This window comes from Equus quagga, chromosome 3 (assembly GCF_021613505.1).
Source record: "Equus quagga isolate Etosha38 chromosome 3, UCLA_HA_Equagga_1.0, whole genome shotgun sequence".
Taxonomy (NCBI): Eukaryota; Metazoa; Chordata; class Mammalia; order Perissodactyla; family Equidae; genus Equus; species Equus quagga.
Genome location: NC_060269.1, coordinates 39,931,871 through 39,959,162, shown reverse-complemented (window position 1 = coordinate 39,959,162; position 27,292 = coordinate 39,931,871). Strand labels below are relative to the sequence as shown.

The window sequence follows — 27,292 nt, the reverse complement described above, 5'->3', positions numbered from 1 at the left end:
ATACTTATTTATTTAAATCTTCTTTAACTTCTTTCAACAGTGTGCTATAGTTTCAGGGTAGAAGTCTTACACATATTCCTGAGTATTTTCTTATTTTTGATGCTATTGTAAATGGAATTGTTTTCTCAATTTTATTTTTGGATTACTTGTTCCTAGTGTATAGAAATAAAAGAGTTTTGCACATTGTTTTTATATCTTGCAACTTGCTGAATTTGTTACTTCTAATAGTTTTTCTGGTGGATTTCTCAGGATTTTCTACATACAAGATCACATTGTCTGCAAACAGAGAAAGTTTTACCTCTTCCTTTCCAATCTGGATCCTTTTTATTTGTACTGTTATTCTTTGTATCTTTATTGTGTCAACATTCTTTCATATCTAATATTTAATAAAAAGATTTTTAAAAAAGAGTAGTAGTGGGGCCAGCCTGGTGGCGCAGCAGTTGGGTTTGCATGTTTCGCTTTGGCGGCCTGGAGTTCGCCAGTTCAGATCCCAGGTGTAGACCTACGCACCACTTGACAGGCCGTGGTGAGGCAGAAATCCCACATATAAAGTAGAGGAAGATGGCCACAGATGTTAGCTCAGGGTCAGTCTTCCTCAGCAAAAAAGAGGAGGATTGGCGGCAGATATTAGCTAAGGGCTAATCTTCCCCCCTCACCCCCCAAAAAAGGAAGAAAAAGAGTAGTAGTAAAATCAAAGTACACTCAACATTCAAAGTTTTTCATTAGCAAGACCAAATGCAAACTCTTTGTTAGATGATCCAGTGGAGGAGACTGATCTACTCCAAAACCGAAAACTAACATTAGTTTTACCAGGAAAATCTCTTTGAATTGGCCTTAAAAAAGAAAAAACAAAAACATACCTACTCCAATAATTTGTTACCCAAACAAAGGTATGACAGAATTTTTTTTTTTTAATTTTAAGGATCTTAACTGCTAATCATTATGGTAACAAACACAGAGTAATAAACATAAGAGCACAATAATATAATAATAAAAGTAAGCTGCAAAGATGTATTCTTGCTTTCTCCACCCTAATTAGAGTTCCTGATGAAATCATCTTTTGAATTTTGTATAGCGTACTTAAAAGATGTTTATCAACAGCAAAGACTCTTAAATTACTTTTTAAAGTTTGTGATAGTCTCGTCCAGTACCAACTATACTAGAAACATGAAAGACCTGGAAAGATAACTCCAATAGACCAGTTTTCCTATTCAGTGGCTATGTGATCCTGGGCAAGTACTTAAAAACTTTCTTAGCCCTTGTTTGCTCAGCTATAAATAGAAGTTAAAATTACCTCAGAGTATTATGAAAATTAGGTGAGATAATACGGGGAAAGCACCCAGTAGATATTTTTAGGCACACAGTAATGTTAGCCATCCCTGTCCCCTACTACAATCATCCGTACAACTAATTAGTGCTATTACTAATAATTACAATGCTAAACATTTCTCGAGCACTTACTATGTGCCAGGAATTGTTCTAAGCACTTTCACGTACAGGCAGTCCTTACCTTGCACGTCAGTGCAAGATCGTAAAAATGATCAAACAAGCTGAAACAGTGGAAAGTGATTAATGGGAAAAAACGATTATTCTATGACCTTTAAAAATTCTTGTCAAAACATTAAAAACTCGTTCCTTGTTTATGTTGTTAAGTTAGCCATCACTAAGTTCTTCTGGCTCGGACCAAGAGTCCTTCAAACAGTGGCAGCATCAACATTCCTGTGGTCAGCTATTTCTTCCATAACTCCATCAGGTCTGATTGAATTTCACTTCTTCTAGTGTTATGATTTTTCATTTCTTTGCTACACTTACATCTTTGTTCATCCCTTCCCTTTTGATTATCTCTTTTTGGAAAATGTCTCATGAGTTTATGATCAGGAGACAAGAAGGTAATACAACTACAAGGTTTGCTGTCTGTGTGTGAACTGAATAACAGATATGCAGTGAACAATCACCAAGAGACTTTGAAAGAACTAACAAAATTAGTCAATAATCATGATACACACCTGATATTTACATAGTGATTTATGGACTTAAGTGCTAACAGCAAAGTTTGTACTTTATACAATCACAGTTGATACACCGTGGTGACCGTAATTGGAGCATGTTGTTGGGGGACTGGTATTATTTAATTAAATCATGGTAACTGAAATTAATGCATATTGAACTATACAAAGCAAGAACTGCCTATGTATTATCTCATTTAATCTTGACAATAAGCACTACTATCACTACTATTCTACAGATGAGAACACTGAGACACAAAAATGTGTCATTTAGTTACTAAATAACTAGCAATATAGTTAGGACTAAACTTCAATAAACAATATTAACTGTAATGTATAGTAAATGTAAATAGTCACAAGCTATTAATGTACTGGAGACTTAGAATTCATTTTAGCTAGTGTGTTTTCTAAAAGATTTATTTAAAGAAATACCTTTTAAAAATCATTATTTCAGAATCTGCTAAAGTTTAAACACACTAATGCAAACACATTCTCAACTTTAATTTCCTACTGGTCAAAACAGATGAACAACTTTCATTCCATTTTACTTATTTCTTCCTGTCACTTAACACCTCTTTTCACAAGACAACATTCTTTTCATCTGTATATTGTTTTGAATAGCACTTAGAATTAAGAAAACATTCTTTACAGTTTTATTTACTTCCTATTTTTAAACCAAATCTCTGAGTCTGTTGCATTTCCCTGAATAAGTGATCTTTTCCTTTCCAGTTTATTTTTTAACATAGTAAATCAATGGTTTCTAGTTTTAAATATTAGTGATCCTTTTATTCACATTTACATTAAAACCAGACAATCTTTTCTCTCTGAAAGACAAATATATCACTTACAAAATAAATACTGTCAAACCACCAAAATATCTTTTAAACTTTGCAAGTTTAGTCATTAAAGTTGACAATTTTTTGGAATGGTTTCCCTAGGATGTTGCCCTGCTCCAAGTCGTGACAGCTTTTCAGCTCCTCTTAAGAAAAAAAGTATCAGACACCCCTCAAAATATGCGGGATAAAAAAACAACACTCAAACAACAAATAAATGGCACAGAGGTCCAGGTGAGTTGTGTTTGCTGTATCCTTGGAACTTCTCTAAAAGAACATTACTCATTTGAATCATCTGTCCTGTCACAAAAAATTGTGTAAATTCCCAGAAAAAAAGATACAGTAGTAGTAGTTGGGAAGAGGGGAACTAGTAACAAGTTAAATAGTAAATATGATGGATATCTCTGATTACCCAAGTTTTCAAGAACTTACAGGGATGCCTTCCATCTTGTCCCAAATGGCCTCTACAAGACACTTCTGTTGTCTGAAGAATATTACACCGCATTCAAACCCCTTCCTCTGGTCTCCTGGAGGTCCTTTACTCAACAAACAAAAGTTCTCCCAGAAAAAACCTTGTGTCCTTTATGTAAAACAGCTGTAAACTCTGAAAAGCACTGAGCCCTTCCTTTGCCTAAACTGTTATTAACAGAAGGAGCATAACCCAAAGTGGTACCAAATGGGTCCATTCAGATTCTGAACAGAATTATCATTTTGATAGTGGTCTGGCAGGTAAGGGCAACACAGAATGACCGGGCTATATGAGAGGACAGCACAACTTCTGAGGTAACACTCAGTATTTTATTAACTTGTTGACCATTTTTTGTAAAATACACACTCTCTAAGTAATATAATTTAGCCTCATAGTTGACAAAAACTTAAAATATGCCTTTACATAACCATTAAATTTTAAAAAAGTGTCTCAGTAACAAGGTTGTGCCTAGCTTAGCAACTTTTTAAATATTTACTCCTATAGCTTCCAGAACATATTTTCATTTTTATGTCGCTGACATTCAACTTAAAATTTAAGACTTTGCAAAGTCATACTTAACAATTGTACAATAAAATGGAATAAAACAGAAGTTAACTTTCTATTCAAGCTACTAGGATAATGCTGGAGTATTTAATAGTTTTAAAAAATAAATAATTAAGCCAAAACAAAACATAATGCTTTTGGCAAAGAAGTTTCATGTATATTTTAAGTTCTTTTCAAAGGATATGATATAATATTTGTAGTAATAACTTCCATAAAGCTGTGAAGGGGTGCTCATTTCAACCCAAATAACTTGCCTCTATTTTGTATATTTTCAACAGAGGTAAGAATAAGAATGAGGTTAAAAACAGAACTTTAGAACTTATGCTTTAGCATGGTATGTAATCTACTTTTGAACGAAAGTTTGTTCAAAACCTACACATAAAGAAGACAAAATGCTCAGCAAATGTGCTTTAAAATACACCTCCTCAATAAGATGCCCAACACTACAACACATAAACAGAACTAGAGATTTATTAATTAATCCTCCCTCCACCCTTTTACTTAGGGTGAGGAGAAGAAATCTTGAATAAAGGAGTGATTCTCAAAGCATGTACTGTAACCACCAATAATCCGTAAGGATTCTCCAAATAGTCTGGAAACTACACGAACTCTCTTCTCCCTTAGTTTCCTTACACTATATTCTCATAGCTTTTCTCCTATCTACAACTTTGAAAATGGCTTGGTGTTCTTTACGGGTTCTAGTTTCTCTACAAGAGAAAAGTCCCAAGTCTTCCTTCCTTTCTTCCCTTGGTGACCTAACTGATCTGTCTTCCTTGTCTCTAGTCTTATCACCCGTGAAATTCATTCTTCAAACTATAGGCAGAGACAACTTTCCAAAATGTGAATCTGGGGGCCGGCCCCGTGGCTGAGTGGTTAAGTTCACGCTCTCTGCTTCGGCGGCCCAGGGTTTCGCTGGTTCGGATCCTGGGCGCAGACATGGCACCATCAGGCCATGCTGAGGCAGCGTCCCACATGCTACAACTAGAAAGGCCCACAACTAAAATATACAACTACGTACTGGGGGGATTTGAGGAGAAAAAGCAGGAAAAAAAAAAAGGAAGATTGGCAACAGTTGTTAGCTCAGGTGCCAATCTTTAAAATGTGACTCTGATTGAGACACTTTCATTTTTATGTCATTTAGAGGCCCTCTATTGCCCTTTAGGTAAAATCCAAATTCCTCAACATGGTTTTAAAGTTTTGCAGGATCTGGTCCCTACTTATCTCTCTACCCTCACTTCTCACACATTTGCCCCCATGTTCTCCACTCCAACATTAGCGAATTTTCAGTTCTATGGTCTTGCACCTTTTTCAGGTCTTTACAGTTGCCTCTGATGGGAACACTCTTCACCCTTCATCTGGCTAGCTCAACCCTCAGATTCAGCTTGGACATCAATTCCTCAGGTAATCTTTACATACTCCTCCTACCAGTTCTCAGACGATGCTATACTTGGCCTAGCATATCACTTCTTACTTGGTGTTAAAATTAATTTGCCTATACTCCCTCTCTCTGTAGCCTGTAAGCTCTCTAAGACCAGTTTGCTTATCTATCTTATGTTCCACTTTAGCACTGCCAGCATCTAGCAGACATAATACTAATATTTCATTCACTAATAAATTTCCTCAATTTAAACATCTTTTCTCATTCTTCAGAGTAGATAAAACCTTCCAAAGCATTTACAGAATATAATTTTAAAAGAAACAAATAGAAAATTTTATGTTAAATTTAATATGAATTTTGGCAATTTAAAATCCCCTTTGTTGTTTTAAGAGTTAGCTGACTATAAGGAATATCTGCCAGAAGCAAAGCTACTATTCAAACAGACCACCACATCCCAAATTCTACTGTAAACGTATTGAAACATCCTTAACCTCCTCATAGTGGCCTCTTGCCTCTCTACAATTATCCTGAGTCAAACCTGATTATTCTCCAACATTCTACTTATCAAGCAGGTAGAAGGCAAGGTTACGATTTTCTCAGTGCTCCACTGGTACTTCTAACCTACCAGTTCTCAAACTTTAGTTTGAGAATCATCTGAGAACTTATTGAAAACGCAGATTCTTCTTAGCTGCCCATTGTGACTCTCATTAAGTTGGACTGTGAAGCCCAGGAGTTAGAATTTCAAAAAGTAAGCCAGGTGATTCTGACACAGGTAATCCTTTGTCTACATTTTGAGAAACTCTCTTGGAAAGAACTGCTTTTCCATTCTTGTGCAATACCGATGCCCATCCCCCATTTCCCTACAGGCCACCTTACCTCCTGCCCTCTTCCCTACCTTAACATGGTCATCTACCTTCTTTCCAGTGAATCCCAAATCTTTATTGAGGGCTTTGGCATATCCAGGTCTTCTGCTCTATCCTCAACTCTTACCATTATCCTGTGTTCTCAAGCATGCCACTGGGGACTTTCAGCGAATGATTCGATGTTCAGTTTGCAATTCCTTCCAAACTGTTATATAAGGCGTCTAAATGGAGTTTTCATAGCTCATCAAAAACACAGTCTACAAATGGCATGGTATGTAGTATGTTGCTTTATTTTTTTAATACAAACTGTGAAATACTTAAAGAGAGATAAAATCTATTGCATGAGCCTGTCTACCTATGTTGATGCAGAATGATAGGTTGTAGTACTAACAACCTGTAAAGGTGTATGATTTTTTCTTTTCCTCACTATACTTGTAGGAAGCATAAACTTGGTAGTTTGATTAGGTTTGGTAATTTGTGGTTGGACAAAGGGTCAGAAGAAGTGTGAGGGCAGATAAAAGATATATTAGACTAATATAGTACAACCCAACCTACACTTTAGTCTCAGATTCCATTAACCTCTTCATCTCTAATGCCTTTCATCTTTCACGCCCCATTCTACTTAGGCAGCCAAACTCCCATGGTCACTTTGGACCTTGTTATCACTCAGGAAGCAACACTTCTGGAATCTTAAGTCTAATAAATCTCCTTAGGATCACAATCTCCTCCTCTATCTTTTATTCCACTTGATCAACACAGCAAATCTCCTGACTTATCTACTTTCTCCATTTATCAACACACACACACACACACACATTCTCAAAATCTCAACCGCATTTCTCTCGCTCTCTCCCTGCTCCCCCTCATTCATTCAATAAACATTTAACAAGAACTTACAGTATCACTATCTTTTGGCGGTTAACTGCCTACTCTCTTGGCCTTACCCCGACCCCCGCACTTCCCTAGTCTAGATTCTAAGCAGTACTGAAGTTTGACAAGAACAAAATCACGTGCCAACTTGCATCAAGGACATGCTGAATTCATTCAAAGGCTGTCATTGTGGAAACATTTGTATGTGTTTACATTCAAAACAATTCCTCCTATAGATCAAAAAACTTACTCATGAAAGTGTTTTTTATAAATAAAGGCACAATTTACAGATTATAATTAAGATAGATAAGGTTTCAGCCTTTCATTAAAAATTATATTTATTCACAATTTTCAAAAGGAATCTCAATCCAGAGTTAATTTAATAGATGTATATATATATGACACATATATTTTAAAACTTAATTTGTGGTAATAGTACTAAGAATACATTCTATACTTGAAAAGTAAATACTAAAATGAATCTAGATTTGCATGGGTTAAACAATCCTTGAGAAACACTTGCCATACCTCTTAAAGGGTCCAAGATACACATTTGGTAAAACTGGCCTTTGGAAAAAGCCCCCCATCAAATTAATGTTGCCACTGACTGTGCTACTAGATTATTTAGATGTCACTAACACAGAAATGTCATATTGTATTACTATATTGTATGAAAACAAAGTGTCATCACATGCTGTTCAAACTCTAGGATGGTTGAAGTAGAAAACACATTAAATTTTAAGTCCTTATACTGGAATTCATTCCTTTATTGACCAACCACAAACTGTGCTGTGTGCACATACTGTCTGCCCTAAAGGTGATTCCAGTCTCTCAGGAAACGCAGATAACTAAATGGACAACATTTATTGTTACAACATCAGGGTGAGGAGAGGAAATATGTCCAAAAGAGTGTTGCGACAATTTCTATTCTTATGTTCCTTCCCAAATGTTCTCCAGACTGCTAGAGTATGTAATCCAGACTGATAAGTACAGGGGAATGGGGAAACTAGTTAGTTTAACAAAAGCATTAAAGAGTAAAACAATAACTACTAGGACTGCATACACAAAAACTTCAACAACAATGCATGCTGGGAAATTAAGGATACAACCTGTATCAAGTTTAAGAGTACAATATCTCTTCCCTGTTGTTCCATAGAAGTCTAGAAACCTTGTTTCTAATCCTGGCTCTAACATGTGTTCATTCATTCACTCATTCATTCACCAAACCTTTAATGAAAGCCTCGATTATCAATTACGTGCCAGCATTGTTACCAGGCCCTGGAGATAAAGTAACTAATGGGCACATTCTTGCCCTCACTGTACTGATAGTCAAATCACAAAAGCTTTTTGGTTTTGCTAGTTAATATGGATAATTCCATCACGACCTCAAGGGCCTTTTTCCTCAGTTGTAAAATAAAGTAGCAAGACTTAGGGATCTCTAAGGTACTCTTACTAAACTAAAATCCTGTGATTTAAATAAAAATTTGTAGGCCAGGAATTGTTAAGACCCAGGAATCCTAAGGAGCCAGAGGCAGGGTTCAAGAAGTCCTAAACTCCCTAAAATTGAATGCCAAATTTGGTAGTTTTGCATATATGTACATATTTCTAGAGAACACATCCATAGGTGGAAAAACCTAAATTATGGGATTTTGGTTTGGGGCCTAACACAAAAAAAGTTTCATTTTAGCTATACCTACTAAGATAATTTCTCTAAATCTGCCGAATACAATTTAATTCACAAGAAGTTTCAACCTTGTGGAACTAACATTTGCTGCTTCTCTGTAACTCATGGCACAAAATCGCACATTTCTAATCTAATATTTTGACCAGCACTATAACAGAACAGATTGTAAATAATATGCAGTTTACAAGTCAAAGAGTAATTTGTAGTATTTAGAGATTAAACCTTACTAATCTTTAAAAAACAAGAATTACTTTTTATCTGGAAGCAAAAATATTTTTTCTGCAAAAAATTGTGAGAACAGTAAGATTATCATCCTACCCTTTCTCTGTATAGCTGTGGTCCCTCATCTTAGTAAAGAGTAACACACCTCAAAACATTAACATATGTTAAGCTGCTGCCAGGGGACTTTTAGGACAAATTCTTCCATTATAATCTCTACATGAACGTGAATGTTGAGTTAAAGTCTTACCAGGGCCTCTTGCAGGTCAGACTAAGAAGGGAAATGAAGAGAAAAATGAAACATCTGCAATGAGACACAAAAACAAGAACAGAAACATTTACAATTTCACTGCCTGTGCCACAGTGACACCAACTGGCCAGTCAAGTTATGACAACTTAATAAGCTACCATCTTAATTTTATACAAGACTTTATACTTTTTAAAGTGCATTATACAGTATGCATTAAATAAAAGCCATTGTATGATTTTAAACAAATAGGTATAAAAGGAAGATGTATATAAGTAAAACATCTCAGAAAACTCTGGTTATGATCCAGTTCTACGTGAGATCTCTTTTAGTCTACAAAACAGTCTAATGCTAAGCAATACATCTTAACACTTATTTTCCCTATGAACTTTTATCTCCATTAAAACAGAAATATGGATTTGACGTTAAAAAACAATTTCCATGTTACTGCTCAGGAAAATAAAGGAGGGAAAGTGTGCCAAAATTTAGGTAAATATATGCCTAATAGATCCTGAGTCTAATTTATTCAAAGCAGTCAAAAGATGCTTTTTTTATTGTTTTCACTCACAGTGAAAGGGATCACACAGCCAATTTTTATTTTAATCAAAGGATATTAAATATGTAAGATACTCATGTTGCATATATTTTTAATAAGAACAGGTACAAACAGAAATAAGTTTTACGATGTTGAATTTCTTTAGGGAGGTGAAGTGGGGTGTACTGGTTGATGTGGATTATTGCTTCTAAGGAGCCCTGCCTACTGGTAAAGTTCACATCCAATGAGGAGAGACCTCCAAAACAAGACCTCCTTTCTTCCTTTTCTACTTCCCAATAGAAAGTAAAATAACATTGCAGGGGAATCTCCAAAAAGAGAATTTGACATTAACCAATGAGCAAACTTACAAATAGCAAGTTAATTAGCTTTGACTGTATAAGCAAAGAACTCACTGATATATTATGGTTTAATTCACCTCATTCTAATATGACTCTTTATTCTAAAGTTAACATTTGAAAGGATTAAAAAACCTCTTTTCAGCGCTATTCAAAGGCAAATAAAGGTTCTTAATTAAAGACTCATTAAGGGGCCAGCACAGTGGCACAGCCGTTAAGTTCACACGTTCCACTTCTCGCTGGCCTGGGGTTTGCTGGTTCGGATCCCAGATGTGGACATGGCACCGCTTGGCAAAAGCCAAGCTGTGGTAGGCATCGCACGTATAAAATAGAGGAAGATGGGCACGATGTTAGCTCAGGGCCAGTCTTCCTCAGCAAAAAGAGGAGGATTGGCAGTAGTTAGCTCAGGGCTAATCTTCCTCAAAAATAAATGAATAAATAAAAAAAATAAAAAAAACAAAAAAAATAAAGACTCATTAACATGTTTAAGGTACAAGGCAACCCCGAAGAAGAGCAAAGCTGGAGGAATTAACTACCAGGTATCAAGGTTGAAGCTAATATTTGTTCCATCTTCATGATACTGGAATGGTCAAAGATTTTGCAAAAGGGTCACAAAAATCACTAAAAGGAAATACTTATAAATTGGACTTCATTAAAATTAACAACTTTTGTTCATTAAAAGATACCATTAACAGAGCGCAAAGGCAAGTTACAGGCTAGAAGACAATGCCTGCAATACACATATCCAAACAAATGACTTATACCCAGAATGTAAAAAGAACTCTCACAAATCAATTAGAAAAAGGCACAAACCAAACAGAAAAATGGGCAAAGGACTTGAAAAGGCACATCATAAAAGGTAATACCCAAATGGTCAATAAGAACATGAAAATATACTCAACATCATTAGTCACCAGGGAGATGCATACGAAAACCACAAATGAGATATCATTATGCTTCCACCAGAATAGCTAAAATTAAAAGGTATGACAACACCAAGAATTTGTAAGGATGTGGAACAACTAGAACTCTCATTCATTGCTGGTAGGGCTGTCAACTGGATCAACCACTTCAGAAAACTAGTTGATAATATCTACCAAAGCCAAACATCATGTACCCATGACCCGGCAATTCTACTCTTGGGTATATAATCAACAGACATAGGTGATTACGTACACCAAAAGACCTGTACAAGAATGGTCATGGCAGCTTTATTCATAAGAGTAATGGATTGGAAACAATCCAGGTATCCATCAACTGAAGAACAGATATACAAACTGTGGTATATTAAAACAATGGAAAACTGTATTACAATGAAAAAACAATTAAATACTGCCACAAGCAACAATATGAAGGAATTTCACAGACATTATGTCAAGTGACAACCAGTCAAAAAAGAGTACATATTGTATGATTGCATTTAAATGCAGTTCAGGAAGAGTCAAAAGCAACCTATGATGACAGAGTTAGAGTAGTGGTGATACCCTGAGAGGGAAGGAGGTATCTTGCCTAGAAGAGGGCAACAGGGAGTCAGGGTCCTGGAGATGCTGTACATCTTGATGTGGGCGGTAGTTCCAATGAGCTGTCTACTTATTTGTGCTCTTAACTGTGTATAAGCTGTAGTTCAACAACAACAAGAAAAAGAACAAGCTTGATGGCAGGTGAATCCCCCAAACAACGCAGCATATTCTTGTATGTATTTCGCATTCTTCTTGGACAAAGGTCCTTAGTGTTGTTAGGCTGTCTACTAGAACAGCAGCTCTCTGATGGCACGTATTTGTCATGTTTGCTCTATCTCCAGTGCCTGGTACACAGCAGATACTCAATAAATATTTGCCGAATAAATTTGCAAAAGGAGCTGTTACCAAAAATAAGATGAAGCAATCATTAACTAAAATCTTAGTATAATTAGTTATTTGAATTAAAAGAAGTTTATAAAGTAATTGGTAAAATACTTTCCTTATTATGCAGGTGTGTCTTAGTGTTTTCAAACACTAGAAAGACTAAAACCCGAAGTGAAAATTTCCTTTGTAGGCTCAGAATTTAAGTCTCTTCTGTGAGTCACTCTATACTGGGCCATAGGTGCTTAGAAACCAAGTTAAAACACTTGCAATTAAAAGAAACAAACCTCAGGCTTGAAGACACATTTGTTCCTTCTAAAGGACTGCTGAGGCAAATATAAGTGAAATTCAGTAGAATTTTCTAAAATAAATTAAAATGATCTATGTAAAATAGTGGTTCTCAACTAGAGGTGAGCTTCTCCCCACTCCTGGAGACATCTGGCAATGTCTGGAGACATTTTTGCTTGTCACAACTGGAGGGTGCTACTGGCATCTAGTAGGAGAAGGCCAGGAATGCTGCTAACCATCCTACACGCCACGCCAACCCTCCTCAACAAGGAATTCTAGCTGGCCCAAAGTGTGGATACAGTAGTCCCCCCCTATACTCAGAAAATATGTTCCAAAACCCTCAGTGGATTCATGAAGCCATGGATAGTACCAAATTACCATACACACACACACACACACACACACACACACACACAGGTTTTGTCCTATATATACACCTATGATAAAGTTTAATTTATAAATTAGGCAGAGTAAGAGATTAACAACTTCTCTTCGGCATGTTTGAATTGCCAGCAGCACTACTGTTACGCTTTGGAGCCACTATTAAGTAAAATAAGGCTTACTTGAACACAAGCACTGCGATACTGCAACAGTTGATCTGATAACCCAGACAGCTCTAAGTGACTAAACGGCGGGTAGCATATACAGTGTGGGTTTGCTGGACAAAGGGATGATTCACATTCTAGGCAGGACAGAGTGGGGTGGCACAAAATTTCATCACTACTCAGAATGGCATGCAATTTAAAACCTACGAATTGTTTAATTTCTGGAATTTTCCATTTAATATTTTTGGACCACGGTTGACCATGAGTAACTGAAATGGAGGATGGGGGGACTACTGTAGTGCCGATTGAGAAATCCTGATCTAAAATATCACCTTCTGTTAAACCACGACAAAAAATTTTATTCTTAAACATACAAAGTAAAAAGAGTCCTATTTAAACTGTAAAATAATTCAAGTATCTTTCAAACATTGTTTTTTAAAGAACATGAAAAATGTATTTTTAAAGTTATTTAAAGTTGCACACATGTATCAAATGTCATAATAAGGGATGTTTCATGTAAATATCTCCAGAAGTAATAACTGTCACCATCATTTCTAGAACTATATTAGGCATATTACTTATTTTAACTATTTATATTACTACCCCCATCAAAGTAAATGATTCTCATTTTTAGAGATTAAAAAATAAAACCTACAGAGATTAAATAAATACCTGCTCAGGTTACACCACTTGAAATGGCATAGCTGAAACTTGAATCCAGATTATCTCCAAACCCATGGTGTTTCCATTAAAATGTATTAAATTTCAATTTAAAATGAGAGGCAGATCAAACTTAAAAATACCCCAACATTCATTTTCCACTAAGTCAAGTATGCCACTTTAGGAAGTAAACAGCAAAGTCAGGAGTACCCTATGACATACTAAGGATACATAGAAAAGAGATTAAACAGTGCCAATTTTTAAAAGGATAATGTATAGTTAATATCTTTTCTTATCACAAATAAAATTACATAGTTTTATAAAGTTATATGCCCAAATCATCACACACTCTTGTTGTGGTCATACAATAGAATCACTGATAGTAACATCAAAGCCTAAATGTTTACTGGCCTGGAGCTTTATACTGACAAATCAGTAACACCACCCACCTAGTCATCCCTACTTAATAACATTAGATCCCTGGTATTTCAGCCAATCTAAGAAAAGATCCCTATATTAAACTGTATTACTTTCATCTCAACATTTAAGGGCTTATCAGCCTCTTTGTGCTAAGAGAAAGAAAAGTATTCTCACCCTATTAAAGCTGTGTTCATGAGAGTCATCAACTTCTCCATTACTAGTCACTGGAATTTCTGCTGCTGAATTTTTGGGAGATTCTTGAGCCATGGTAGACTCCTAAAAAAAGGAGAAAAGAAATGGTCATAAATAACATTAAATCATAAAAGGCAAATAATCAAAGACTATCTTCATGTTTACAGCACTTAAAAGCCACATTATAACATTCTTAAAATAATTAAACCTACCTAGTACTTACATAATAATCACACCACTAATATAACAAAAAATACACCTGGCTTTTAAAACTGCACTCACCTTAAATTTTTTCATTAGAAACAAGTTACTTGTTGTAGATACCGGGGGCAATTTTCTTGCTTCGCAGTGTTATGAAAGACTACTACTTACAACTGGAAAAATACTACAGAAAGCCAAGCTTGACTACGAATTTAACTAAAACAGCTCTATTTTTCCTGTTGTATATAATGGGCTTCTAAGTCTGCTTTTGTCAAAAGAAAGTTTCTTTGCTGTAACAACAATTTTTTAACTTCTATACTAGAAGAATTAAGTTTTACATTCTCGCTTTACTGTTCTAAAAGTTAAATAATATTTAAAAATACATTCCTTAATTTTACAACCATAGAAAATATAAATTTCTTTCAGAAACTAAATATAGTTAATCAATAATAGAACATCAATTATGATTGGTAAAAACTGTCTTGCTCCAACTGTATGTTATTTAAAAAAACACATGTGGCTTCAAGTTAAAACAAGAATTCATCTCTGTAAAAAAGTTCTTAAAAATAATCTACTTTCCCTTACTTTAAAAATTAAAAAACTTCAGAGTAAATAAACAATTTATTCAGCTTTTCATAGAGAACAGGTGCCCTTCCCTCCCCCCGCCCCATTTTTTTAACCAGTAATAGCTTTCAAAGTGTTATGTACACACATTTAACAATGGTGCCCACTATAATAAAGGCCTTGACAGAAATACATGTTAGGAACAGAATTAATACCTAACAATATATGTTCTAATGCTCAAACCTGAATCTAGTTGCTACTTGATACCACACAGAATTAAAAACATCAAACCAAATAATTAAGTAAATGTGTGTGTGTGTTTAATCTACAGACCTGAATCTACTGCCAAGAACATTATTAAGAGGTTCTTTGATTTTCTCTGAAAGAATTTTGTAAAAAAGAGATTCAAATAACTAAAATAGTGACATATGTAGCTGAAGTGTAACCTTTTTTAAATTAATTTTTAAGGAGTTAAAGAAAGGTGAAAGGCGAGGAAAACTTTTCAGAAAAAACCTGCACTACACTTTCATAATTTAGGGGATTATTACAGGTTAAGTCATACTACAGAAGGCAACATCAACGCAGATAGGTTTGTGGTCTGGTCTGTACTTCCATGAAACATCAAAAGGCTTATTAAAATACACTGGATGACATCCAACAACAGGTTTCACAGAGTGTTCTGTATATGAGTAAGTATGTGAGATAAAGATACTGTCAAATATTTGGAGGTATGACTGAAATAATCTATTCATAACACTACAGACCAGCAATTCTCAAACTTTCTGGCCTCAGGACCCCTTTACACTCTTAAAAATCACTATGTGCCCCAAAAAGCTTTTATTTACGTGGGTTATAGCTATCAATATTTACTGTATTAGAGATTAATGGTGTAAATTTTTAAAAATATTTATTAATCCATTTTAAAGTAACAACTATAAGCCCACCTCATATTAACATAAAATCTTTTAATAAAAAATAATTATTTTTCATAACAACAAAAACTTAGTGGGAGCGGTAGCACACATTACATTTTTGCTTTACATTTTTGCAAATTTCTTTAATGTCTGACTTTATAAGAAGACAGCGGACTCTCATATCTATTTCCACATTCAATCTATTGCAAAATGGTGTTTTGTTAAAAGTATACGAAGAAAATCCAGCTTATATGGCTGTCTTTTCAAATAATTATGGATATACTTCAACACTAGATCAAAACTTGACAAGTGGTAATTTCTTAAAAGTGAACTACAGTGTGGAATATAAAACTATAATGATGAACTTTTGATATCTATAACATTAAAAATCCATTGGTCTACCTTGTACTTTGAATGGGTCTTTTACATATGCAGGATTTGGTATTATATGCATTGGTCATTTAGAAAACACTGGTTCGATGAGTTATACAGATAATCCAAATATTAATGCAGTTCCATATATATATATATATATATATATATATTTTATTTATTTATTTATTTTTTGGTGAGGAAGATTGGCCCTGAGCTAACATCTGTTGCCAATCTTCCTCCTTCTGCTTAAGGAAGATTGTCGCTGAGCTAACATCTATGGCAATTTTCCTCTATTTTTGTATGTGGGATGCCACCACAGCATGGCTTCATGAGCAGTGTGTAGGTCTGTGCCTGGGATTCAAACTCGCAAACCCCAGGCTGCCAAAGCAGAGCATGCGAACTTCACTGCTATGCCACTGGGCTGGTCCCTTTATACAATTTTTTTAAGTCATATTTTTATATCTGATCTTAGAAAAGTCTGTAAGTAGTGGGAAGCTGGCAAGCTCAAGTTGGTGAATACAAATTTCCCAAAATTCTAATTTTGCTTGAAAACTTGAATTTTATCACTAGCAACAAATAATGGCAGTTATTCTACTTGAAATAACAGGTTTTCCAATATATGTCTCCCAAATACCCAACTCTGAATATAACCACAGTTTGCCTGTCCTTTTTCCAAATAAAAAATGATGTTCCATAAAAAAAGCAGTTAGTTGAGCTAAAAACTCAATCACACACGTGCTTTTCCTCAAGACAACCATTGCACTTTGTCATGCAGCAGCAGTGCTTTACGTATACTTCCCACTTCATCACACAGAATATTAAAGAGACAAGATTTAAAGCTTTTACTGCTTCATTAAAGACATTCTTTTATTATTTTATTTATTTATTTATTTTTTCTTTTTTCTTCCCAAAGCCTCCCGGTACATAGTTGTATATTCTTCGTTGTGGGTCCTTCTAGTTGTGACATGTGGGACGCTGCCTCAGCGTGGTCTGATGAGCAGTGCCATGTCCGCGCCCAGGATTCGAACCAACGAAACAATGGGCCGCCTGCAGCGGAGCATGCGAACTTAACCACTCGGCCACGGGGCCAGCCCCTTCATTAAAGACATTCTTGAGTGAAATTGGTGGTTTTTTTAACTTCAAGTTGGAAGACTATGACTACTAGTATAACTTGGGATAACTGCCTTGATTCCTGCTAAGACACCAGCAGTTTTATCTATCAATTCTCGTGCACCATCAGTGCAAATGACACAACAATGAAAACTGCAAATATCTCAGTAATATTGAAAACAGTTTTGACCTTGAGACTCCCTGAAAGATTCTTGGGGACCCTCAGGACCTAGAGACCACACTTCAAAAAACACTGGTATAGATAAATTTAACCAACATTTAGTGAAAGCTTGTTATGTGCAAGGCACTCTACTAGACTCTAGAGAATATAAAAAGCAAATAAGGTAGTCACTGCTCTGAGGGAAAGTACCACCGACTCAGCCTGGGAGACTGACCAGACTCTTCAGTAAATACCTAGAACATTAAGTATCTGTCCTTCTTTCTTGAGGATCCTCTAAAACCCAACCTATTGGAATAGTTAGAGACTGTAAATCCTAGGGTCTTCCTAGGCCATATTTCTTCCTAGGCCATATTTCTATTTCTTGACATCTCTAGAAATGTTCTGCTTCCCAGAGATCTTTATTTATATTACACTTCCACTTCTTTTTTTTGGCTTGAGGAAGCTTAGCCCTGAGCTGACATCTGTGCCAATCTTTCTCTATTTTTTTGTATGTGGAACACCCCCAAAGCGTGGCTGGTGAGCAGAGTAGGTCTGCACCCAGAATCAGAACTCGGGAACCTGGGCAGCTGAAGCGAAGTGCGTGGAACTTTAACCGCTCAGCCACCAGGCCGGGCCCACACTTCTACTTCTTATACAAACCTCCTTCTCTTTCTCATGACAAATTTTACACAGAATAATGTGTCTACTGTCTGACACGAAAATGAACAAACTATCTTTACATCTCCGTATCCCCAGGGTAACAGAACGAAGATCTGAGTGAATAAATGAATACTCTCCCTTTTGGTAAAGCAACGTGCTTGAGGACAGAGACAGTCTTCGCCAGCTCTGTATCCTCAGAGATTAGCCCAGGGTTTGGCAAGCAAGAAGTTCCCAATACATTTAACTGAATGGAAAGGATATCTACACCAAAAGTCTGATTTGTAGTTAAGAAGGTATTAAAATGAACATTATACAGTTGTGCTCTACACCCACTCTCTCCCTTGTCTCACCCATGGAGTACGTAATAACAATCATTACATCTGTAGACATCACTGCAGTAAAACAAACCAAGGGGAAACATCTGAAATAGCAAAAAAAAAAATGTGATTTATCGAATGTCTCAAAATCAGTGTACTTCAATTATTCTGAGACAGTTATTATAAAAGACAAAAATGTGAAATTGAAATCCTAATTTGGTTAGGTCAATGAAAAAAGAACTTCAACAATAACGCAAAATCCTGCTAATGTAACTTAAAACATTTCCCAAGGAACCTTACTTATTTCCTTGCATTCCTAAATATCTTATTTAAAAAATACTGGTTTAAAAAAAGTCATATTTCAGAGTTTATGTTATCAGATTTCAAACTAGCAAGGGTATTACTAAGCGTCTCATGTAAGCCTTGGAAGTTAAAAAAACACTTCAGAGAGACAATTCCAAAAGTTAAAGAAGGGAAAACAAAAACTCCTCTGCTTTAGGTTGGGTTCCAGGGGAAAGAGTCTCTGAAATAGAAGTCTACATGCAGGAAACTTACTGGAGTCTTCCAGTGAACGAGGGCCGTAAGATCGGACAGAGCTGTGATGCTGTTATAATATTACAGGCCTTGGCCACCCGACAGGGAGCACTGAAGCTGAGGTGGCTCTCTGAAGTTGCTCCAAATTAAGGCAAGGGGGCCAGGGCTTTGTACTCCCACATCTGTCTCCCTGATCATTAGATGCAGGCTATCCCATGGGTAGGGGTGTAACTGCGGACGACGCAGCTCTCTTTGCAAGAGGCAATTCCTGGGAAGACTCAGCTATGAACCCTCACCAGGCAACACTCCCGAAATGAGGGCCTTGATCCTAAACAGGTAACTGAGCCACTCACCACAGCATCCACTATAGCCTCCTTATTACTACTGTAAAGCAGTATCTGCTTTAAAAAGATGTGGAATGTTTGGTTTAAAGGCTATCTGGCTACTTGATGCATAAATTTACAGAAGTTCACTGATTTTTACTAAGAAAAACTCTCTTTCTCAGTCTCCAATTAAGGGGTGGCCACTGATTGAACCAAACAAGAAGCCCCAACTCAGGGCTGGCTGATCCACAGGTTATAAACTAAGAGAAGGCCAGGTGAGAAAAGCATTGCCCAATAGAAGAAAGAGGAATTTCTTGAAGTATGAATTGGGGATGCCGAGAGCATCAGTCAACTGGGGTACTAGGAAGACAACTGAGAGCACAAGAAGAGCAAAGAGCAGAATTGCTGATGACAGGGCACAGCTTAAAATTCACAAAACTCTAGTTGACAAGTGTTATCAAACTTGTCAACGTCTGTTGACAAAGTTTTATCTGTGTCTAGATCTTCCTCTGTTTCTAAATTATGACCTTACGACAATCTTCTATTCTTAGATTCTTTTTTTTTATTGTGGTAAAAAATGCATCACATAAAATTTACCATCTTAATCATTTTTAAGTGTACAGTTCAGTAGTGTTAATTATATTCACACTGTTATGCAACCAATCTCCACAACTTATTCATCTCGCAAAACTGAAACTCTATACCCATTTAACAACAACTCTCCATTTTCCCTTTCCCCAAGCCCTTGGTAAGCATCATTCTACTTTCTATTTCTATGAATTTGACTACAGTAGATACCTCATATCAATTGTATCATATAGTATTTGTCTTTTTGTGACTTGGTTATTTCACCTAGCATAGTGTCTTTAAGATTCATCCATGCTGTAACGCATCAGAATTTCCTACCTTTTTAAGGCTAAATCATATTCCATTATATATACACATCACATTTTATTTATCCATTTATCCATCAACGGACATTTGGGTTGCTTCCATCTCTTGGCTATTGTGAATAGTGCTGCTATGAACATGATTGTGCAGATACCTCTTCATGTCTTGCTTTCAATTCTTTTGGAAATACATCCAGAAGTGGGATTGATAGATCACATGGTAATTCTATGTTTTAATTTTTGAGGAAACACAATGCTATTTTCCATAATGGTTGCACCACTTTATATTCCCACCAACAGTGCACAAAGTTTCCAATTTCTTCATATCCTCATCAACACTTGTTAGTTACTGTTTTTTTGATAGTAGCCATCCTACTAGGTATAAGGTGATATCTCATTGTGGTTTTGATTTGCATTTCTCTGGTGACTAGTGATGTTGAGCACCTTTTCACATGCTAGTTGGCCATTTGTATATTATCTTTGAAGAAAAGTCTATTCAAATCCTCTGTCCATTTTTTAATCAGGTAATTTGTATTTTTATTGTTGAGCTGTAGGAGTTCTTTATATATTCTGGATATTAACCCCATCATATATATGGTTTGCAGATATTTTCTCTCCTTGTGTAGGCTGCCTTTCCACTCTGTTGATTGTGTCCTTTGGTGAACATAAGTTTTTAGTTTTGATGTAGTCCAATTTGTCTATTTTTACTTTTGTTGCCAATGCTTTTGGTGTTACGTTCAGGAAATCTTTGCCAAATCCAGTGTCATGAAGCTTCTCCCCTATGTTTTCTTCTAAAAATTCTATAGTTTTAGATCTTACATTTAGGTCTTTGACCCATTTTGAGCTGATTTTTTGTATAGCATAAGGGTCCAATTTCATTCTTTTGCATGTGGATATCTAGTTTTCTCAGCACCATCTGTTGAAGAGACTTTCCTTTTCCATTGAATTCTCTTGGTATCCTAGATTCTTTTGAGATTTCTATTTTCCTCACTGCCACTGCATCCTTACAATACACCCAGATTACTTGTGGCTACTGGAGTTAAGTTTCTGTTCCTTGCAAGTAAGAGATGTACAGACACTAAGTATTTGGTCTCTAATCCAACCAGAAGACTAAGATCTAGCTATCTAAAGAATCATCACTCTTTTAAATTGTTAGGTATGTTCTTACTTTCTTCCTCCTAAAAACAGCTGGTGATTCAACAGGTATTTACTATCTTCTAAGCAATGTGCATGTGATAAAATAGAAATGGAAATCAGGTCTTAGGCTTCCAGGAACTTAAAGTGTATTGGTAGATAAAAAATAATTATAATATAGTGTGGTGAGCACCAGAGGGAAGCACTTAACAATGTAGTGAGCACTAAGAGGGAAAATTTAATCAGAAGTAATATTCAAGCCACATCTTTTAGAATGACAGATGGGGACACAGTAAGGAAGAGATTCTAAATAGAAGGAATAACAGGAGCACAGTGGAAAAAGAGCCTAATATATTCTAGAATCTGCAAGTAAAGGGACTTGGCTAGAATGTTAACCACTCACTGATACATTCATTTGTTCAACTAATTTAGTGAGCTCTCTAACGTGTCAGGCACAATTTCAGACACACAGGACAGAGTGGTGAACCAAACTCCCTACCCTCATAGAGCTTACATTCTGGTTGGAGAATACAAACAAATAAATACACATGTCATACAGTCATAAATACTAATGGACATGTATAAATGCACATGTGTTCATGCATGTGCTGTTTTAAATAGGGTGGTCAGGGAAAACCTCAAAACCTCCTATTTCTGTGAGACCTGAATAAAATGAGGAAGTGAGCCATAAAGATATCCAGAAGTACAGCATTCCAGGCAGACAGAATAGTAAATACAAAGATGAGGAGGTGGGAACATGCTCAGCTTTTCAGGAACAAGAAGACCATGCAGCTTGAGGGGAAAGCTGGGGGAGAACAGTAGGAAATGTCAGAGAGGCAGCCAGTGGCAAGAACATGTGTGGCTTTAGAGACCATCAAGAGAACTTTAAATTTTATTCTGAGTGAAATGAGAAGCCACTTGAGGGTTTTGAACATAAAAGTGAAAATGATCTGACTTTATGTTTAAAAAGGATCACTCTTTTCCTGCTGTGTGGAATTAAACTATAACCGAGCAAGGGTAGAAGCAAGGAGAACAATTAGGAGGCTAATGGAATAAGCTAGGCAAGAGATGACAGTGGCTTGGAGTAGGGTGATAGATGAGGCCCAGGAGGTAAGTGGTCAGACTGTGTGTATAAAGACAGATGTGGGAGATGGGAAAAAGAGAGGAGGTCAAGGATAACTACAAAAGTTTTTGGCCTGAACAGCTGGAAAGGTGGAATTGCCATTAACAGACCTGGGAGAGACTGGGGGAGGAGCATGATGTAGAGGAAACATCAAGAGTTTAGTTTAGACATATTAAGGTTAACAAGCCTTAATATACAGGCCCTAGTATACATCCAAGTGGATAAAGTTAGAAGGCTCTTGGATATATGAGCCTGAAGTCCAGAGGAAAGCTTGAAGCTGGGGATAAGAAATTGAGAAGTCATCAATGTATAGATAACATTTAAAATCTTTTGACTGGATAAGATCACCTTGAACAGGGATCAGCAAACTTTTTCTATAAAGGACCAAATAGCAAACATTTTAGGCTTTGTAGGCCATAAGCTGTCTGTGACAACTACTCAACTCTGCTGTTGAAGCCCCAAAGCAGCCACAGACAATCTGTAAATGACTAGACATGGATTTGGCTTGATCCTTGAGCTAGAAAGTCAATGTAGATAGAAAAGAGGAGTCTGTAGACTAAGCTTGGGGATATCCCAATATTTGGACAAGGGAGGAGCCAGCAAAGAAAACTTATAAGGATTGGCAAGTAAGGTAGAAGAAAAATCATAGCAGGAGGCTTCTGAGCTTAGGTAAAAAGAAGACAGGTTTCTGCCTCTGGGACTGCTGGACTAAGAGCCTACTGAATCTCCCCATCGCTGTACAGAAAACAACTATAAAACCTGAACATAATTTAAAAAGCAATTACTTGAAGGTACTGGAGAGTAAAAAGAAGCAGAGACTGGTGGAGAGGGCATGCTTGCTTGGAGGAGGGGGCGACAGTGAGCTATACAAGCAAGTTTCCATCTTCCTGCTTTTTAGCCTAAAACTAAGTCCTATTCATGCTATGCACCCAGTATTTGCCAGAGTACTCTGGGGAAAACTGTAGTTCTTTTGAGTTGAGCTGACAAAACTAAAGGGAATGGGAGTATCCTGAAAAGGAAAGATCTAGAAAGAGGATTCCCAAACTCTGGCTACTCACATCTGTGACTAACCCCAGAACGCACTTGCACAGAACAGACTTAAAAGAGCTCAGCTAAAGACAGAAGATTTGAATTGAGACCAGAGCTGCTGCCCAAGAAAAAGTTTGTAATGCAAGTACAGCCAAGAAAATCATCTGCTAAAACAAAGGAAGCAATACTCACTGGAGAAAAATAAAATAATCTAAGAATCTCCACATCTCAATGTTCAAAACATTCAGAATACAATCCAAAATTACCAGACATGTGATGAATCAAGAAAATGAAACACATTCTCAAGGGAAAAGAAAAATCAATCTAGTCTGACTCTACAAGGAACTAGAGGTTGGAACTAACAGGAAAGGGTTTTAAACACGCTATTATGACTATTTCAATTAAGTAAAACAAAATATTTTTTGTTTCTGTTTGTTTGTTTTTGAGGAAGATTAGCCCTGAGCTAACATCTGCTGCCAATCCTCCTCTTTCTGCTGAGGAAGACTGACCGTGAGCTAACATCCGTGCCCATCTTCCTCTGCTTTATATGCAGGACACTTACCACAGCATGGCTTGCCAAGCGGTGCCATGTCCACACCCGGGATCTGAACCAGCAAACCCCAGGCCGCCGAAGCGGAACACGTGAAGTTAACTGCTGTGCCACCAGGCCAGCCCACAAAATATTTTTAATGAATGAAAAAATCTCATTGAAAAAATAGGAAATCTCAGCACAGAAACAGTAAAAATGAAGCAAATGAGAATTCTAGAATTGAAAACTATAATTTCTCAAAGAAAAGTTCACTGGATGAACTTAGCCAAATGGAGATGACAGAGGAAAGAGTAAGTGGACCTAAATATCAAAGGTAAAGAACAGAGAGAAAGAAGAATGAAGAAAAAAAGAGCTTCAGAGACCTATTCGATGATATTAAATGTTCCAATTTGCATGTAATTAAAATACAAAAAGAAGAGGAGAGAGAAAATGATACAGAAAAAGTATCTGAAGAATTAATGGCCAAAATTTTCCAAATTTGATGAAAAACAAAAATTTATAGATATAAGATGCTTAACAAACACCATGCATAATAAACACAAAGTCCATGCCAAGGTACATCATAGTCAAACTATTTATAGGCAAAGACAAAGAGCTAACCTCAAAGCAGCAAGAGAAAACAATACATTACTATCAGGGAACAGCAATCCAACTAATGGTTGATTTCTCATCAGAAACTATAAAGGCCAGAAGAGAGTGGAACATTTTTAAAGTAGTGAAAGAAGAAAACTGTCCAACCAGAATTCTATATCCAGTGAAAATATCCTTTAAGTATAAAGAGGAAATTAAGGTTATTTTCAGATAAAACTAAGAGAATTCATCACCAGTAGACCTGCACTATAAAAACGCTGAAGGAAGTTCTTCAGGCTGAAGGGAAATAAAACCAGATAGAAACATGGATGTTCAGAAAAGAATGAGGAGGAAATGAAATGGTAAATACCTGGGTAAATGCAAAAGACTATTTTTTTTTCTTTTTGCCTTTTTCTCTCAAGTTCTTTGCAAACTATATTACCTGCTTGAAGAAAATGTTATAATTTCTGTGGTTTGTAAGGTATCTAGATGCAAAATACATAACAACCATATCAAAGAACAAGGGAGGAGATAAGGAAAATATAGACCTAAAAGGTTGCAAAAATTTCTATGTTTTAAGTGAAGCAGTACATTATCAATTCTAAGTGGAATATGAAAAGTTTAAGATATATACTATAATCCTTATGGCAACCACTAAAAGTATAATGCAAAGAAGTATAGCTAAAAAGCCATCAGGAAAATAAAAATGGAATTCTTTAAAATATTCAAATAATCAAAGAATAAATAAAAAGACAGGAAAAGAGGAGAGGAAAAAAACAGACGAAAGAAAAGTATAAAGCAAAGAAACTAAAAAGGTAGATACAAATGACCCATATCAATAATTGCACTAAACATTAGAATGAATATTTCAGTTAAAAGGCAGAGTGTCAGAACAGATATATTTTTAAAAATAACCCTACTATTCACTATTTATGAGAGATATACTTTAAAGACAAAGATATAAATAGGCCGAAATTAAATGAATGGAGAAAGATAAACCATGAAAAGAGTAGGCATAAGAAGGTTGACAAGACTTTATTAATATCTGATAAAATAGTTTAAAAAAAAGTTTTACCAGAGATAAAGAGACACATTTCATGATGAAAAAAGGATCATTTCATCAGAAATATATAACAATCATAAATGTGCATGTTGATCCCAATAACAGAGCTTCAAAATAAATGAAACACTGCCAGAATTAAAGGGAGAAACAGAGAGATCCACAACCATAGGTGGAGATTTTACCACTACTCTCATAGCAAGTGAAACAACAACCAGACAAAGAAAATCATCATAGACATAGAAGATCCGAACACTATCAGCCACCTTGACTGATATTTATAGAAGAGTGACTCAATAATGGCAGAATACACATTATTTTCATGTGAACACATGTTTAGCAAAACAGATCATATTTCGGGCCATAAAACCAGCCTCAAGATTGAAACCAGGGGCCCACCCCATGACCTAGTGGTTAAGTTCGGCATGCTCTGCTCTGGTGGCCCGGACTCGGCTCCCACGTGCAGACCTACCCCACTCATTGGTAGCCATGCTTTGGTGGTGACCCACATACAAAATAGAAAAACACTGGTTTGGATGTTAGCTCAGGGTGAATCTTTCTCAAGCAAAAAGAAGACGACTGGCAAAAGATCTTAGCTCAGAGCAAATCTTCTTCAAGCAAAAAGAGGAAGACTGGCAACAGATGTTAGCTCAGAGCAAATCTTCCTCAGCAGGAAAAAAAAAAAAAGATTGAAACCATATAGAGTATGTTCTCTGACCACAGTGGAATTAAATTACAATCAATCATAAGATATCCAGGAAAACCCCCAAAATTTGGAAACTAAACAACACATCTAAATAATTAATGGGACAATGAAGAAATCACAAAAGAAAAAAATACTTCGAACTGAATGATAAGGAAAACATAACCACTATTTGCAGGGTACACCTCAAACAATGCTTACAGAGACATTTATAGCTTTAAATGTTTACTTTTGTGTAGAAGAAAGATCCTTTTTTCTTTTTTAAGATTTTATTTTTCCTTTTTCTCCCCAAAGCCCTCCAGTACATAGTTGTGCATTTTTAGTTGTGGGTCCTTCCAGTTGTGGCACGTGGGACGCTGTCTCAGCATGGTCTGACAAGCAGTGCCATGTCTGCGCCCAGGATCCAAATTGGCAAAACCCCGGGCTGTCGAAGCAGAGAGCGTGAACTTAACCACTCCGCCACGGGGCCAGCCCCAGAAGAAAGATCTGAGGTTGCACCTTAAGAAAATAGAAAAAAGCAAATTCAACTTAAAGTAAGCAGTAGGAAAGAAATAATAAGAAAGACCAAAAATCAAGGAAACAGTAGAAAAACTGGCCTCTATACTCCAAAAAGCTTAAGCTATAGAAAAAAGTACGTGAACTGCTGTAGATAAACAGAGACAAAATAAATGACAGCAAAATACAACATACAATCTGGACTGGATCACAAACTAGGCAAAAGAGTCGCTGTAAAGGACATTATCGGAACAACTGTGGACTAAATAATAGTGGCATATCAATTTTTTAATTACATTTTCTAATTTTGATAAATGTACTGAGATTACATAAGAGAAAGTCCTTGTTCTTAGGAATAAAGGGACATCATATCTGCAAACCAGTCCCAAATGGTTAAAGAAACTATATACAGAGAGAGAAAATGTTAAAGTACATGGGACAAAACAATGATTGGTAAATCTGGGTAAAGAACTTATGTTTTCTGTATGAAATCTTATCAAAATTAAAGTTTTAAAAATAAAAATAAGAGGCTAGAAAAGTATACAGAAGGCTATCGTGGTGGGCTTTATAACACCAGGACAATGACATGTGGACTGCATCCTGAAAAGGA

At 36.1% G+C, this 27,292-nt stretch overlaps 1 protein-coding gene across 6 annotated transcripts in view; it reads right to left on the bottom strand.

Annotated features, from left to right (window-relative positions):
- Positions 1-27,292, bottom strand: part of ARFIP1 (ADP ribosylation factor interacting protein 1) — a 121,672-nt gene that overhangs the window by 65,683 nt on the left and 28,697 nt on the right. For all 6 annotated transcript variants that reach the window (XM_046656502.1, XM_046656506.1, XM_046656507.1 and 3 more), the window contains one exon: positions 13,953-14,054. In XM_046656502.1, coding sequence (XP_046512458.1) covers positions 13,953-14,054 — 102 coding nt within the window. The remainder of the gene's footprint in view (positions 1-13,952; positions 14,055-27,292) is intronic.